Source organism: Salvelinus alpinus, chromosome 22 (assembly GCF_045679555.1).
Source record: "Salvelinus alpinus chromosome 22, SLU_Salpinus.1, whole genome shotgun sequence".
In the NCBI taxonomy this organism is placed as follows: Eukaryota; Metazoa; Chordata; class Actinopteri; order Salmoniformes; family Salmonidae; genus Salvelinus; species Salvelinus alpinus.
The window spans coordinates 4,535,853-4,551,456 of NC_092107.1; the positions used below are offsets into that span (position 1 = coordinate 4,535,853).

The window sequence follows — 15,604 nt, forward strand, 5'->3', positions numbered from 1 at the left end:
GTTGGACCTTATATAGACAGGTGTGTGCCTTTTCAAATCATGTCCAATCAATTTAATTTACCACAGGAGGACTCCAATCAAGTTGTAGAAACATCTCAAGGATGATCAATGGAAACAGGATGCACCTGAGCTCAATTTTGAGTCTCATAGCAAAGGGTCTTAATACTTATGTAAATAAGGTATTTCTGTTTTTTATTTTGTATACATTTGCAAACATTTCTAAAAACATGTTTTCGCTTTGTCATTATGGGGTATTATGTGTAGATTGATGAGGAAAAACATTAATCAATTTTAGAATAAGGCTGTAACATAACAAAATGTGGTAAAAGGGAAGGGGTCTGAATACTTTCGGAATGCACTGTATATGAGCCATGCAAACTGTGAAGCTAGCGCACATGCTGTCCTTTGATCTGTCCACTAACTGTGTGTGTGTCATGTATTACAGCTGGCAGAAGCTTGCCCGTGTGTGCGGGATGCAGACAACGGATCTATGATGAACAGTATCTCCAGGCACTCAACAATGACTGGCACACCGTATGCTTCAGGTGAGTGCTGCTTAAACAGTCTCCTCTCACTGATCAGTCAGTCTCTTCTCCTGTCAATCTTTTGACAGACAACTGATATCCATGCTACTTGTCTTATTCATAACCAGTTTTGGATTTGTTTTTGACAGAGAAATTAGATCTCTGTTTTTTTCAGGTGACATTATTGCTCTACATCCTTCTTAACTCACTACATTAGTAGGTTATGTGTATGATTCTACTGCAATGGCACTTTTTAGCATTCCAGTACTAACTAAACACACACTCCCACTTCCTCCTCAGATATTTACCCCAACTTTACTGATTAACGGTGGATTCCAGTCAACCATACTTGTTTGATGTCTCTCCTTGGGGGCTTGCTTGGAATGCTTATTGATCCAATCACAATATTGAACACATATCTCTTACACTGCTAGGGAGTGCTAGCTATCGAGCGTGTTGTTATAAGTGTCTGTAACATTACAGTGTGTCCATGTAAACTTCAAGGTGGGCTTTGAACCTGTTTGTGCACATGCTTGCAGTTTTCTACCTATTTTAACCTCCCACTTTAAACTATTCCTTTTTAAGACCTCGTAAGTTTTGTACTTTTTTTTATTGAAAGTGGAACTGACAGCATTTTAGCAACATGAAATCTCTTAGCATATGTAATTCCCAAACATTCTAAGTTAAAAATAAAAAAAAATGGTAGCAATATAGAGTGGGAAAATGTCCGTGCATTTGGACAATTAATAGACACTGCAGAAATAAAACCTAATGAAAACATCTGTCTCATCCAGGACCGGAGTCTACGCAGACCGGTGTGCCATAGCCTATCAGAGGATAGGCTATGGCATATCCTCTGATATTAAGCAAACAAGCCATTTGCCACAAAGGCCTGCCATCATTCACTTTGAACTGGACTGTGTGTTTACAGGTATTTGCAACAGCGTGACTTTAGATCATTAGGACAAATTCGTCAAAAGCCACAAATTACACTTGTATGGATTTCTGCAAATATGTAGCTAAATACCACACGTGTCCTCTTATATTTGGGAACTTTACAGGCCTGTTGATCAAACAACCATAAAAAACATAGGCTATGTTTTTTATGGTTGTTTGATCAATAGGCCTGTAAATACATTGTTGGCAAGGCCATTTAAAAAAATATATATATATTTCAACATTTGAGGTAGGCTATATGATCACACCGGTAATAGATCCATTGTTGTATTACCTTTGAAGCAAATCTGAGTGAGCATACATTTAAATGATTAACTTTTATTTTACTGGGCTGATGGTTCCTGCATCTGATGGTCAGTCTCAGCGGAGGGAGAGAGCATCAGACTGAGGGTCTGCCTCTCAACATCCCTGCGCTTTCCCTTTCCTCCACTGAGTCTGACCAAAAAGGGACACGGTCTTCCAGCTGATGGTGAAACTCAAGTTACACCGCAGTATCTCTGCCTCATGCACAAATTCGTGCTGTTATTCCTATGAACAGAGGAAGTGAACTATAAGTGAACTAAGACCCAATCCGCTAATAATAACAACAATGCAAGCCTGCAGCTATACTTTCCTACTCATTCATTACTGCTGCAGTGCTTGTTATAGCTCTGAAGGGAAGTAGGAAGAACGTGCATTCTATGGCTTATAAAAGTGTTGAATACAAAGTGTTGACAGTGCTGAGTAAGAACTGAAACATGAACTCTCTCATAAAACCAGCAGCTCTTTGCTGTATTCGTTGACAGTTTCTCTCTAGTCATGGTTTTAAAAGTTTAGAAATCTCACAGTATCAACTTTGCTGTAGCTTTCTGTTATGCCTGCTACGTTACTGCTGACACGGTCATCTGAGCCATCCGATTGTCCAGCGGTAGGCCTATAGTGCACTTCACTTGCTCTCTGGGCCCGCCGGGGAGGCAGAGTTCGTACCTTCAGACACATGAAATGGTTCAAAATGGCAACAGTTCGTCTGCCCGGCGCTCAGGGCAGCTGAATCGGGTGCACCTACCACCAACAGCCCGGGACGAATAAAAAAAAAAAATAGGTACACAAGGCTTTATCGTTAGGTTTTTTACATAAATGTTTGGCGATCGACTAGAAATGCCTTGAAAATCAATCAGTCGATCACGATCGACCGCTTGGTGACCACTGCCTTTAGAAAGTTGAGTGAAGTTCAATATTGTGCTTCTTTCTCTCTGTGGGCTGATATTTCTGCGCAGCGGAAGTCTCGGAGCTACTGCGAGCGTGCGCAGCTTAGAGGGAACAGCGTTCATGACTAATTATAACTTTTTTTGCGTATGTTTACTAACCGGTCATATTCAGCGTTCGTAAATTCATCAGTTATTCTGCGCTCTGGCACACTCAGACGAGTGCTCTGAAGTCGGAGTAGATAGCTAGCCAGAGTGAATTTTCGAATGCAAGAGATATGCTAACTGGATAACAGTCGTTCAACTAGCTAACATTAGCTATTCACATTTCTTGCTAGCTAACCAAATGACACGTGCTTCTCTAGCTGTGTAGCCGCTGAGAAAACGATACGAGGGGAAAAAGTCAGTCACTAACCCACTCCTCCAATGACATGACATCCTCCTAGCAGCCAGCTAGCTATTTAGCTAATGTTAGGTTCTGTGTTTTTAGCTACATAAATAGATACGCTAGTATATTAGCCATGTTATGACTGACTTGTGATCATTGCCCTTGCTAGTTTGATTGTATTGACATTCCCAGCCTTAGTTACATCCGTCCTTTTTTTTGTCCTAAGCATCACGAATGGAGGCAGCAAACAATGTACCTGGCCAGCTGTGATTTACAAAATGATGGCAATATTAATGGGACTAAAAATAAATCTATTGGCGAATTATATTTATCATGCATTGAACTGCATGTATCTATTCTGCCAACAATGCCTTCGTGTACGTCATGTAGTGTTAGGTTCGTTTTGTAGCGTAAACGGATTATTTTTGACCGATATTATGATTGTCTGTTTCATATTTGCAAAGTAGTTAATGCTGTCCATTCCACTTTAACTAGATAAGTCGTAAGCTTGTGAGAAACCACTCTCCCTCCTTCCCTTCATTCCTCACGTTCTCCCTCCTTCCAATAGTATTAGAATAAAACGTATTACAGTATTAACTGTAATGATCCAGGTTTTTTTTGTTTTGGTGACACGCTTTCTGTTAATTGGTTCTCTCCCAATATCCCATCATGCCTGTATTTGGTCAGTTGTTTCTGGTTGTCGTCAGGGAAAAGACTGGAGTCTTACCTGGAGACTCTATCTGCACAACAACAACAACACTCTGTTAGTCAAATAGATCCAACCCTGTGTGTGTGTCCTACTGTAAATGCCCTATTATCAAGACACCTTTATGAGGTGAGGAGAGAATACAGACATGGGGATGACCTACACTTCACACCTCCACCAGCATTAAATTCTCTGTAAAATGTCAGTAAACCATCAGTAGCAACTAGCGACCCATGACGTCCATACACTCTTTCTCATCTGCTCCCTTCGGTTGGCTGTCACTCAACGCTCTGTCGTCTTTATAGTTTCCAGAGTAGCTCAGTGCCGAGGCTCACACGCACACATAGTGTGAACAGACTTTTAATGGGATCTTTATCAGTACAATGCATGGCATCCAATACCAGTTTTTCTTCACCCATTTTAAATCTAGTGCGCTAGATCTTTGGTTTATCTCCTGACCCTTTGCCAAATGTCCATACTTGTAGCCAATATGATGGAATGATGTAAGCTCTATAGAATAAGTTACATGATAGAGAATCCAGGTCCTTGGAGTTCAGTATGTGAGTTGTAATGTCTATCAACCCTCTCTCTGGTCATAGGATGGTTCTGCCTCCATGATCAGACATCCCCTCCCCTGTCCTCCCTCACACTGACCTCATCACTGACCAGAGGTGGAAAGAGTACTGAAATACATTTTACTCAAGAAGAAGTCAAATAACTGGTGTAAAAAAATAACTCTAGTAAATAGTAGCTAATTTAAAATTGAGTTACTTTTAAAATAGCAACATTGACCTTGATAATTATCTAATTTTGCTAAGGTTACCTGAACGTTGTTACACATGATCTTTTCCATGCATTGTATTGAAAAAGGAAGAGAGCAAAAACAAAGTTAATTTATTTTATGAGTTGCAACAAGGCGCATCTATCTGTATGTTAAAAAGGATTTGTCAAAAATATATTATTAACATTTAAAAAAATAAGTCAAACATACAAAGCAATACATGTTTATTGATAAATAAAAAAGCAGTACAAAATTAAGTGCATAAACAATAAATCTGCCAGACTTCAATATACTTCAGACTCCAGAAATTATTTCACCCATTCAATCCCTCATTCAACCCTCTGTTACTTGTTACTTGTCCATGGGACTGGCTGACATTAACTCACTCATCCATTCACACTCTTTCTCTCACTCCCTCGTTTCCTCACTCACTCACCTCACTCTCAATCGCCCTCTTTCACTCGCTCACCAGTGGTGTAAAAAGTACTGAAATATCCTACTCAAGTAGAAGTACTGTTATTTTAATGAAATTTAGAAGTAAAAAGTAGAAATCAAATTACTGACTTTGAAAAATACAAACAAAAGTACACGTTCTCAGAAAAGCTACGCAATTACAGTAACGAGAGTAGTTGTACTTAGTTAATCTACACCCCATCACTGACCTAAACTTGAACTTAACATGGCCACAGAACCTCCCTCCGCCCAATGATGCTGTTGTTCTATATGTACAGTATGTGATGCAACAGACCATGACAAACATCAGCCCTCCATGGTTGTGCAACTCCCCTTTATACTAACTAATTCATTCAGGGGCTGGTGAAGTTGTTTCACTCTGCTTGAAAACCAGACCGTTTTTCCCAGAAAGCAGTGTGCCCGCTGAAGAATGGGATGTTATTAATAGGACACTGCCTGTTGTTGTTGTCGTCTTGCTTACATAATTGCTCCCACCCTGTCTCTTTAGTTTATTTTCGGGTTTTACACTCTCTGTTCTTGGGTTGACAAACCTAGTTTCAGGATGCAGGAGATCAGATCAGCCTGTCACACTCAGAGGATATCTCTTTGATATGTTTCTCATTTAGAAATCATTAAAAATGACCCACACAGGCACTGTTATTACCTTGTTCTACCACCGCTTATTAACCTCATAAGTAGACCATTTGGGCCGGTTTCCAGGACACGTATTACTGGATCTTGGAAACTGGCCCATATTGCGAACTATACCATGCACTTGTAGTTGTTTGTGTTTTGTTGTGCTATATGTATGGCCTATACATGCACATAGGTTTTGTCACAGCATATGATCTGCGTCCATTTGAATCCCTTTGCTGGTAGTCAGCAGTGTGTCATCCATTAGTCAGATGCTGTGTGTTTAGTCTGAACTTGGCTCTCTCTGTAAAAACTGTCCCCTGTATCCTCTATCCACTGTTCTCATTCTGCTAAGTCTGCTAGTGGGGTTTCTCTTTTCTGTGTGGAACATTGGCCTGGGTGCTTGGTGTTGCGTTAGTGACTCACACCACTGCTGGATGACCCAACGGGAGATCTGAGGATGAGGACATCTGGGTCACTGGAGAGAGCTGAAAAAGGGTTTTGGAGTTTTGTGTGTGTGCATGCGTTTGTGTGTGTGAGAGTCAGAGAGTATACAGATGGGCCGGAGATGAGAGGGAGAGACACATCTGGCTACTCCACAGTGCTGGCTTTCGATGGGGGGTAAGGGAGGGGGTAGGGTGTGTGTGTGTGTGTGTGTGTGTTCATAATACAGTGGGGCAAAAAAGTATTTAGTCAGCCACCAATTGTGCAAGTTCTCCCACTTAAAAAGATGAGAGAGGCCTGTCATTTTCATCATAGGTACACTTCAACTATGACAGACAAAATGAGAAAAAGAAATACAGAAAATCACATTGTAGGATTTCTAATTAATTTATTTGCAAATTATGGTGGAAAATAAGTATTTGGTGACCTACAAACAAGCAATATTTCTGGCTCTCACAGACCTGTAACTTCTTCTTTAAGAGGCTCCTCTGTCCTCCACTCGTTACCTGTATTAATGGCACCTGTTTGGAGTGTGACTGTTTGAGGTTGTGGACAGGTGTCTTTTATACTGATAACAAGTTCAAACTCCACTATGGCCAAGACCAAAGAGCTGTCAAAGGACACCAGAAACAAAATTGTAGACCTGCACCATGCTGGGATGACTGAATATGCAATAGGTAAGCAGCTTGGTTTGAAGAAATCAACTGTGGGAGCAATTATTAGGAAATGGAAGACATACAAGACCACTGATAATCTCCCTCGATCTGGGGCTCCACGCAAGATCTCACCCCGTGGGGTCAAAATTATCACAAGAAGGGTGAGCAAAAATCCCAGAACCACACGGGGGGACCTAGTGAATGACCTGCAGAGAGCTGGGACCAAACGAACAAGCCTACCATCAGTAACACACTACGCCGCCAGGGACTCAAATCCTGCAGTGCCAGACGTGTCCCCCTGCTTTAGCCAGTACATGTCCAGGCCCGTCTGAAGTCTGCTAGAGAGCATTTGGATGATCCAGAAGAAGATTGGGAGAATGTCATATGGTCAGATGAAACCAAAATAGAACTTTTTGGTAAAAACTCAACTCGTCGTGTTTCGAGGACAAAGAATGCTGAGTTGCATCCAAAAAACACCATACCTACTGTGAAGCATGGGGGTGGAAACATCATGCTTTGGGGCTGTTTTTCTGCAAAGGGACCAGGACGACTGATCCGTGTAAAGGAAAGAATGAATGGGGCCATGTATCGTGAGATTTTGAGTGAAAACCTCCTTCCATCAGCAAGGTCATTGAAGATGAAACGTGGCTGGGTCTTTCAGCATGACAATGATCCCAAACACACCGCCCGGGCAACGAAGGAGTGGCTTTGTAAGAAGCATTTCAAGGTCCTGGAGTGGCCTAGCCAGTCTCCAGATCTCAACCCCATAGAAAATCTTTGGAGGGAGTTGAAAGTCTGTGTTGCCCAGCAACAGCCCCAAAACATCACTGCTCTAGAGGAGATCTGCATGGAGGAATGGGCCAAAATACCAGCAACAGTGTGTGAAGACTTACAGAAAACGTTTGACCTCTGTCATTGCCAACAAAGGGTATATAACAAAGTATTGAGAAACTTTTGTTATTGACCAAATACTTATTTTCCACCATAATTTGCAAATTAATTAATAAAAAATCCTACAATGTGATTTTCTAGATTTTTTTCCCACATTTTGTCTGTCATAGTTGAAGTGTACCTATGGTGAAAATTACAGGCCTCTCATCTTTTTAAGTGGGAGAACTTGCACAATTGGTGGCTGACTAAATATTTTTTTGCCCCACTGTATGTATGTTGCGAAGAGGCTAGGACAGAAAAGAGGTCACATTTCTCTCACACTTGGTGATGCGCCAAATGTAATTCACACCTGAGCCCTGTGTGGGTGGAATGTAAGAACTCCTTCAGTCTCTACTGAATGTTACTTTGAGAAGACCTGGCTGTCATCGACCCTGTTGGGACATACAAGTCAGATACACGTTTTACCACTACTACAACTGTGTAACTTGTGGCTTGTCGACTTCCACACACTGCCTTTCTGACTTGCATTTCTCTCCTGTCTTCCCTTCACCGTCCTATCCGTTCAATAACACAACAAATAAAAAAACAGTAACTGCTTCCTTCAGATAGAATAGCTAAGGGTTAACATGCATGCTGTCACACATTCTAATTCTCCCTGTCTGTCTAGAATATGGAGGTAATAGATTTCTGATCCTTCTCCTTGGGGAGGGAGGGATTGTCATGGTAAAGGGAAAAAGGGGGGGGGGGTTAAGATGGCTTTCCTGATCGGAGACGTCTATGGAAAGCCGCCTGCGTCCCCCTACTCCCCTCAAGCAACACAGAAGGAAAAAGAGGGTTAGGGCTAAACATGAGAAAATCATGAAAACACACTCCAACCATCCCGTCAGCTAGTTGATCCCAAAGTAGAACTGAAAGCTCAGTGAGTGCTAGAATGGCAGATAAAAATAAACTAAATGGGGGAAAATAGCTGGAATGGATTATTTGGAGGCTGTTGGGATTCTCAGGGGTGGAAAAACTCCATGGTCCTCACAGAACGCCAGTGATGTGTGTGTGCGCTGTTCACAGAGCCAGCGGCAGCAGGAACAGCAGCTTCATGGGAAAATACTGTGGCACTCTCACGGAGCAACACGTTCCTATTAGTCAATCCTCCAACTCTCTCAGCATGGGGCAGTCCCAGGGCTCACCATGAGAAACCAGAGACCACAAAGCACCCATGGAGGAGGGGAGCTAAAGTGCTCCCCAAACACTGCCAGTGAAGGAGCCTACCGCTCAGAACCATGCTTTAGCTTTATTGAGTTTTCATTCATGCTTTTAAAAGCCGGTAAGGAAATTTTGCTGTTGACCCCACTCCCAGAACTCAGAGAGAGGCGTTTTATGTTACAATCGATGATAGAGTCCAGTTTACAAGATTCCTTCTGGTAGTGTACTGAGTCTGTTAGGCAGGCATCCATGGCATTGACTGATGTTTCAGTTCTCCCTCAAGAATTGGATCTCTACTACTTGACTCTTTGGATAGCCCTCAGTGGAAGGACTTTTAAGGAGAATTTGCTCTTGGGTGGATTGGATGCCCTTTGTTGAATGGAGTTGAATGTAATGTAGATGGAGTGAGTTTAGTGTTTGACATTTGACACTTGGGAAGTTGGGAACGCACACCACAGGTGTACAGTAGAAAGATATTGACTCTGCAGAAACAATAACATGGTATGGTAACATGGTATGTCTCTTTACAGGGGTCAAAAAAACATATGCTTTTCATACACACAATGCTATCATCATTTACCTGTTTTGAAAGTACCCTTCTTTGCGAGTTAACTTTTTTTAATGTCATATCTTCTTTTTTAATAGAACGAAATTACTCAAATACTCATTCATAGGAGTTATCATTTCATGGACTATCAAAAGTCAGACAAATTATATTCTCTTGAGAGAGAGAGCGAGGTCCTGTAACTGTTTCTGCCAGCTTGCTCTGCTGCCCCCAAGGGCCAAAAAACGGACAGCAAGCTCTGTTGTTGTGTCAGCACATTGGCAACCCTGCAGGTCACACATACAAATACTGTACAGTACTGTATATATTCCTACACACGCCGCACACACAAACATGTAGGTGGTTCGGTAAACTATATTCGCAATGCGTGATGTGTAACCTTGCCTGAAGACTTGGGTCATCTCCAAAAGCAAATACCTAGCCCTTGCTAACACGGTCTTGCGCCACACTGACGATCCAGGTTCAATCAATACCTGGCTGGTCAGACATGTATGCTCATACAGTATATGCACACAGACACACACACTAACACAGTCCTGTACGCACACACACACTTCCAAGGCTGAAAGAAGTAAATTTCTCAAGGACATGCAACAGAAACCCCCCAGAGCCTTTCCATTCTTAAGGCACATTCTTCGCTCTTTCTCTCTCTCTGCCTCTCGTTTCTGTTTCTCTTTCTCTCTGTCTCTCTCTCTTTTCTGTTTCTCTTTCTCTCTCTCTGTCTCTCTCTCTTTTTTCTCTCTTTGTCTCTGCCTCTTTAAGACGAGGACTCATCTTAAACGACCTCTTTTAAAATGTATGCATTCACTGTAAATAGCCATATACCGTATTTATAACCGCTATACTTATCTTAAAAGATGTGCCAGAAGGGGGTTAGAAAGAGGATTCAAGCTGTTCGCTGCATGGCCTTAGACATCAGTGTGTTATTTTTCATATTACTGATGTGGTATAATGGTGCTCATGTGATATGATCTGTCGTAACTGATGGATAGCACAGCAGATTAAATCCTTAACACTACATAATGATGTATTATATAATAGTGTATACTATAGCTGTACTGTATGGCTCTGTGGCAACTATTTAAGACACCCACTCTCTTTGTTTTGAATTGTTAGGCTCTGTGGCCTTTCCCTCCTGACCATGCCACTGATGTGAAACTTGTGTTTTGAAAGTAGGGATTTGGTAAAGGGATCAGTAAGGAAGTGAAACTTGAAAGTACCAGTGCTAGACCAGTATGCTCATCCTTATAGGTCTGTTCTGTGTCTTGCCTAAAACAGTTTCTTTCTGTGCTGCGGTAGTACAAGGTTGTCCACAGAGGCTCTTAACAAAGAGACACCATTTCCTTTGTAAAGATCACCTGAATTGTTAGGATTCCTATTAGGACACCGACTCCTCTTCAAGGATCGTCTTAACTGGCTAAAGGAAATGTTATCTCCTTCTAAACCATCACCTGATTCGCCGAGGGGCTTCCGTCTCCTCCCTCCTCCATCCAAAATGGAATGGAACCAGAGTCGCAGGAAAAGGTTGGTAAACTGAAACAGACACTTTTAAGGGGTTTTATTCGATTGAGAAATGTACTTTCTGCTAGCTTGTATAGTCTTTGATGAATAGGATATGTGTTTGTGTGCGGTATCAGATAGCGTAACATGGAAATGAGTAGAATGAGTAAGGTAGATGGGGTCCCTTTATTGAGTAGTATTGGCTAGGAAGATAGGGGCCCCTTTATCCCACTTTGGTTGAATATGCGAAGCTGGCTGTAGTTAACTGACTGTCAGAAGCCAGTTGTATTTGACTGAGAGGCCAGCCGTCTGGCAGACAGAGGGATGAAGGGAGGGAAGAGGAGGAGGGAAGGGAAAGACTATGATGTCACAGGGTCACCACCACTCCCAAAGGAAGCTGGGAGAGCGAGAGCGAGGGCAGGGACAGGAAACACATGACTAAAAAAGAAAAAAGAGGCCCCAGAATGCAGCTGCAGCGTGAGAGAAAGAGAGGAAGATATTCATGGTTGTGACAGTGCTGCTGTGTGGTGGTGGTGGTGTGGTTTAGTAGCGGCAGGTTTCCTCTCTATAGATTATCTGTTCAATACGCTGCTGTTAAGATGAGCATGTTTCCTGACTGTCATAGCAAGGCCTTGTCTCTGAAGGGAGACATGTTGAGAAGGGACCAGCGATACAGGAATCACATCAAGGGCAAGAAGTAAGTCCTTTTGTTGGGTGGATGTACGTAAAGGCTAGGATGGGCAGTTGTATGGTATGTAGTGGAGTTGTTGGGGTAATTGGCTCCTCTTGGTTGCAGTTCCTGAACTATGTTCCTGTATTTCTACATCTACTCATTGAAACAACTTGCTTAAAATTCCCTGTTTAGTCATGAATACCGTTCACTCGACTAGAGTTGGATGCATTTGCTTACTAATGGAGAAGTGATAGCAGATAGCATGTTGTTAGCATCGCAGACTAGACAGAAGGGTGGTTTGGGTGGACCTGTGAAATCATTTCCTTATTTTTAAACCTCGTTTCCATGTCTGCTTTTCTCACTTTCGTGACCAGAAATATTACAGATGACTTTGAACAATGTGAATTTCCAAAATGAAGTTGAACAATGCTTGTGAGGCTATGTGTTTATGAACTTGGACCATGTCTCTACTGTGTGTCCCTTTTAATGTGATAGTATGTGTTCACTGGTGTGGTGCTCTATACAATCTCTGTTTGTTTGTCTACCCCTCACCCAGTGTGCAGAAGTGTACATTGTCGAGTCTAGTACACATGTTGACTGTATTCAGGCTGTCACAGTACTGACTCTCCCTCACTCTGCCTGTGTCTCTCTAACTCCCCATGTCTGACTTTGATCATAACTCCCTGTCCACCCTAACCATGATTTCCCAGCCTCTCTGCTATGTGACTGCTCTGTTTGCAGTGTGTCAGGCTCTATGTAGCCTGGGTGCAGTGTACAGAGAGTACTCCACAGTATGAATAAACTAGATGAGGGATGTAGAGAAGCTTTCAGTGTCGCTGTGATACAGTGCTCCGTCTGTGTTCACTGACTCCAGCTTTCCTCTCTGTATGTTTGCGTGTATGTGTGTGCCTGCCTTGTGTGAGTTGTCAGATAAGCATGTTATCCAACGACAGCCAGACCCTCTTAGGGGAAATTGTTCACAATTTATAAATAGCGGGTCCGATAATCACAAAGCTGTGAATGAGTGTCTTCCATGGCTTTTGGCGAATACTATGGTGAACTGTAGCTTCTGAGTTATTTTTTTACATAAAGCAGACTTCACACATGTTGTTTAAATACTCTTGTCACTTTCTCATCATATGATGCAAAATGAATAATACAGGACAGAGTTCTGTATTTTGAAAGTTACGTATCTTGAAAACTTGATTGCTGACATGCAAAACATTTGGGACTATATCAACAATGGCTAATGAAACCAAAATATTGTTTTTTTGTGGAGTTTTCCTTTAATGTGTTATTGAGGTAGGCTAAATTAGGTGTGGTTGGAATGTTCATAATGGTGAGCATTTGCAAGCTGTGTGCAGGAGCTTCCTCATTTAAATCACATCATACACTCTGATACAACAGGTGCATTCCTTTTGAAGTAGACATGAATACTCAGAATAGGAGCTGAAACCTGATCAGATCATAAAATGTACACCTCCATGTACAGTACAATAAATCCCTTTCTAAAAGTTTCTGTGTAACATTGATATTGTAAGGTTATGAAACTATACTTTATGTAAGGTGTCTACTTTAGATGTAACTGAATGTGGTATTGTTTCAGTGATAGTCAACACCAGGCAGGAAGTAATGGATGTGTTGTTAGCCATCTTAAAATGGTTGCGGGAGGAGAGGAGAAGAGAAGAGGGATGGGTGGAGTGGAGGGTAGGAGAGGAGAAGAGAAGAGGGATGGGTGGAGTGGAGGGTAGGAGAGGAGAAGAGAAGAGGGATGGGTGGAGTGGAGGGTAGGAGAGGAGAAGAGAAGAGGGATGGGTGGAGTGGAGGGGAGGAGAGGAGAAGAGAAGAGGGATGGGTGGAGTGGAGGGGAGGAGAGGAGAAGAGAAGAGGGATGGGTGGAGTGGAGGGTAGGAGAGGAGAAGAGAAGAGGGATGGGTGGAGTGGAGGGTAGGAGAGGAGAAGAGAAGAGGGATGGGTGGAGTGGAGGGTAGGAGAGGAGAAGAGAAGAGGGATGGGTGGAGTGGAGGGTAGGAGAGGAGAAGAGAAGAGGGATGGGGTGGAGTGGAGGGTAGGGGAGGAGAGGAGAAGAGGGATGGGTGGAGTGGAGGGTAGGGGAGGAGAGGAGAAGAGGGATGGGTGGAGTGGAGGGTAGGAGAGGAGAAGAGAAGAGGGATGGGTGGAGTGGAGGGTAGGGGAGGAGAGGAGAAGAGGGATGGGTGGAGTGGAGGGTAGGGGAGGAGAGGAGAAGAGGGATGGGTGGAGTGGAGGGTAGGAGAGGAGGAGAGAAGAGGGATGGGTGGAGTGGAGGGTAGGAGAGGAGAAGAGAAGAGGGATGGGTGGAGTGGAGGGTAGGGGAGGAGAAGAGAAGAGGGATGGGTGGAGTGGAGGGTAGGGGAGGAGAAGAGAAGAGGGATGGGTGGAGTGGAGGGTAGGAGAGGAGAAGAGAAGAGGGATGGGTGGAGTGGAGGGTAGGAGAGGAGAAGAGAAGAGGGATGGGTGGAGTGGAGGGTAGGAGAGGAGAAGAGAAGAGGGATGGGTGGAGTGGAGGGTAGGAGAGGAGAAGAGAAGAGGGATGGGTGGAGTGGAGGGTAGGAGAGGAGAAGAGAAGAGGGATGGGTGGAGTGGAGGGTAGGAGAGGAGAAGAGAAGAGGGATGGGTGGAGTGGAGGGTAGGAGAGGAGAAGAGAAGAGGGATGGGTGGAGTGGAGGGTAGGAGAGGAGAAGAGAAGAGGGATGGGTGGAGTGGAGGGTAGGGGAGGAGAAGAGAAGAGGGATGGGTGGAGTGGAGGGTAGGAGAGGAGAAGAGAAGAGGGATGGGTGGAGTGGAGGGTAGGGGAGGAGAAGAGAAGAGGGATGGGTGGAGTGGAGGGTAGGGGAGGAGAAGAGAAGAGGGATGGGTGGAGTGGAGGGTAGGGGAGGAGAAGAGAAGAGGGATGGGTGGAGTGGAGGGTAGGGGAGGAGAAGAGAAGAGGGATGGGTGGAGTGGAGGGTAGGGGAGGAGAAGAGAAGAGGGATGGGTGGAGTGGAGGGTAGGAGAGGAGAAGAGAAGAGGGATGGGTGGAGTGGAGGGTAGGGGAGGAGAAGAGAAGAGGGATGGGTGGAGTGGAGGGTAGGAGAGGAGAAGAGAAGAGGGATGGGTGGAGTGGAGGGTAGGGGAGGAGAAGAGAAGAGGGATGGGTGGAGTGGAGGGTAGGGGAGGAGAAGAGAAGAGGGATGGGTGGAGTGGAGGGTAGGAGAGGAGAAGAGAAGAGGGATGGGTGGAGTGGAGGGTAGGGGAGGAGAAGAGAAGAGGGATGGGTGGAGTGGAGGGTAGGGGAGGAGAAGAGAAGAGAAGAGGGATGGGTGGAGTGGAGGGTAGGAGAGGAGAAGAGAAGAGGGATGGGTGGAGTGGAGGGTAGGGGAGGAGAAGAGAAGAGGGATGGGTGGAGTGGAGGGTAGGGGAGGAGAAGAGAAGAGGGATGGGTGGAGTGGAGGGTAGGGGAGGAGAAGAGAAGAGGGATGGGTGGAGTGGAGGGTAGGGGAGGAGAAGAGAAGAGGGATGGGTGGAGTGGAGGGTAGGGGAGGAGAAGAGAAGAGGGATGGGTGGAGTGGAGGGTAGGAGAGGAGAAGAGAAGAGGGATGGGTGGAGTGGAGGGTAGGGGAGGAGAAGAGAAGAGGGATGGGTGGAGTGGAGGGTAGGGGAGGAGAAGAGAAGAGGGATGGGTGGAGTGGAGGGTAGGAGAGGAGAAGAGAAGAGGGATGGGTGGAGTGGAGGGTAGGGGAGGAGAAGAGAAGAGGGATGGGTGGAGTGGAGGGTAGGGGAGGAGAAGAGAAGAGGGATGGGTGGAGTGGAGGGTAGGGGAGGAGAAGAGAAGAGGGATGGGTGGAGTGGAGGGTAGGAGAGGAGAAGAGAAGAGGGATGGGTGGAGTGGAGGGTAGGGGAGGAGAAGAGAAGAGGGATGGGTGGAGTGGAGGGTAGGGGAGGAGAAGAGAAGAGGGATGGGTGGAGTGGAGGGTAGGGGAGGAGAAGAGAAGAGGGATGGGTGGAGTGGAGGGTAGGGGAGGAGAAGA

At 44.5% G+C, this 15,604-nt stretch overlaps 1 protein-coding gene across 4 annotated transcripts in view; it reads left to right on the top strand.

Moving 5' to 3' along the window:
- LOC139548831 (LIM domain kinase 1-like) overlaps positions 1 to 15,604 on the top strand; it is a 74,881-nt gene that overhangs the window by 6,967 nt on the left and 52,310 nt on the right. For 2 of the 4 annotated variants that reach the window (XM_071358698.1, XM_071358703.1), the window contains exon 2: positions 446 to 545. In XM_071358698.1, the coding sequence (XP_071214799.1) occupies positions 446 to 545 (100 nt within the window). Of the gene's footprint in view, positions 1 to 445; positions 546 to 10,779; positions 10,907 to 11,384; positions 11,580 to 15,604 lie in introns of those variants that run through there. The other 2 variants (XM_071358701.1, XM_071358699.1) reach the window with 2 other exon arrangements.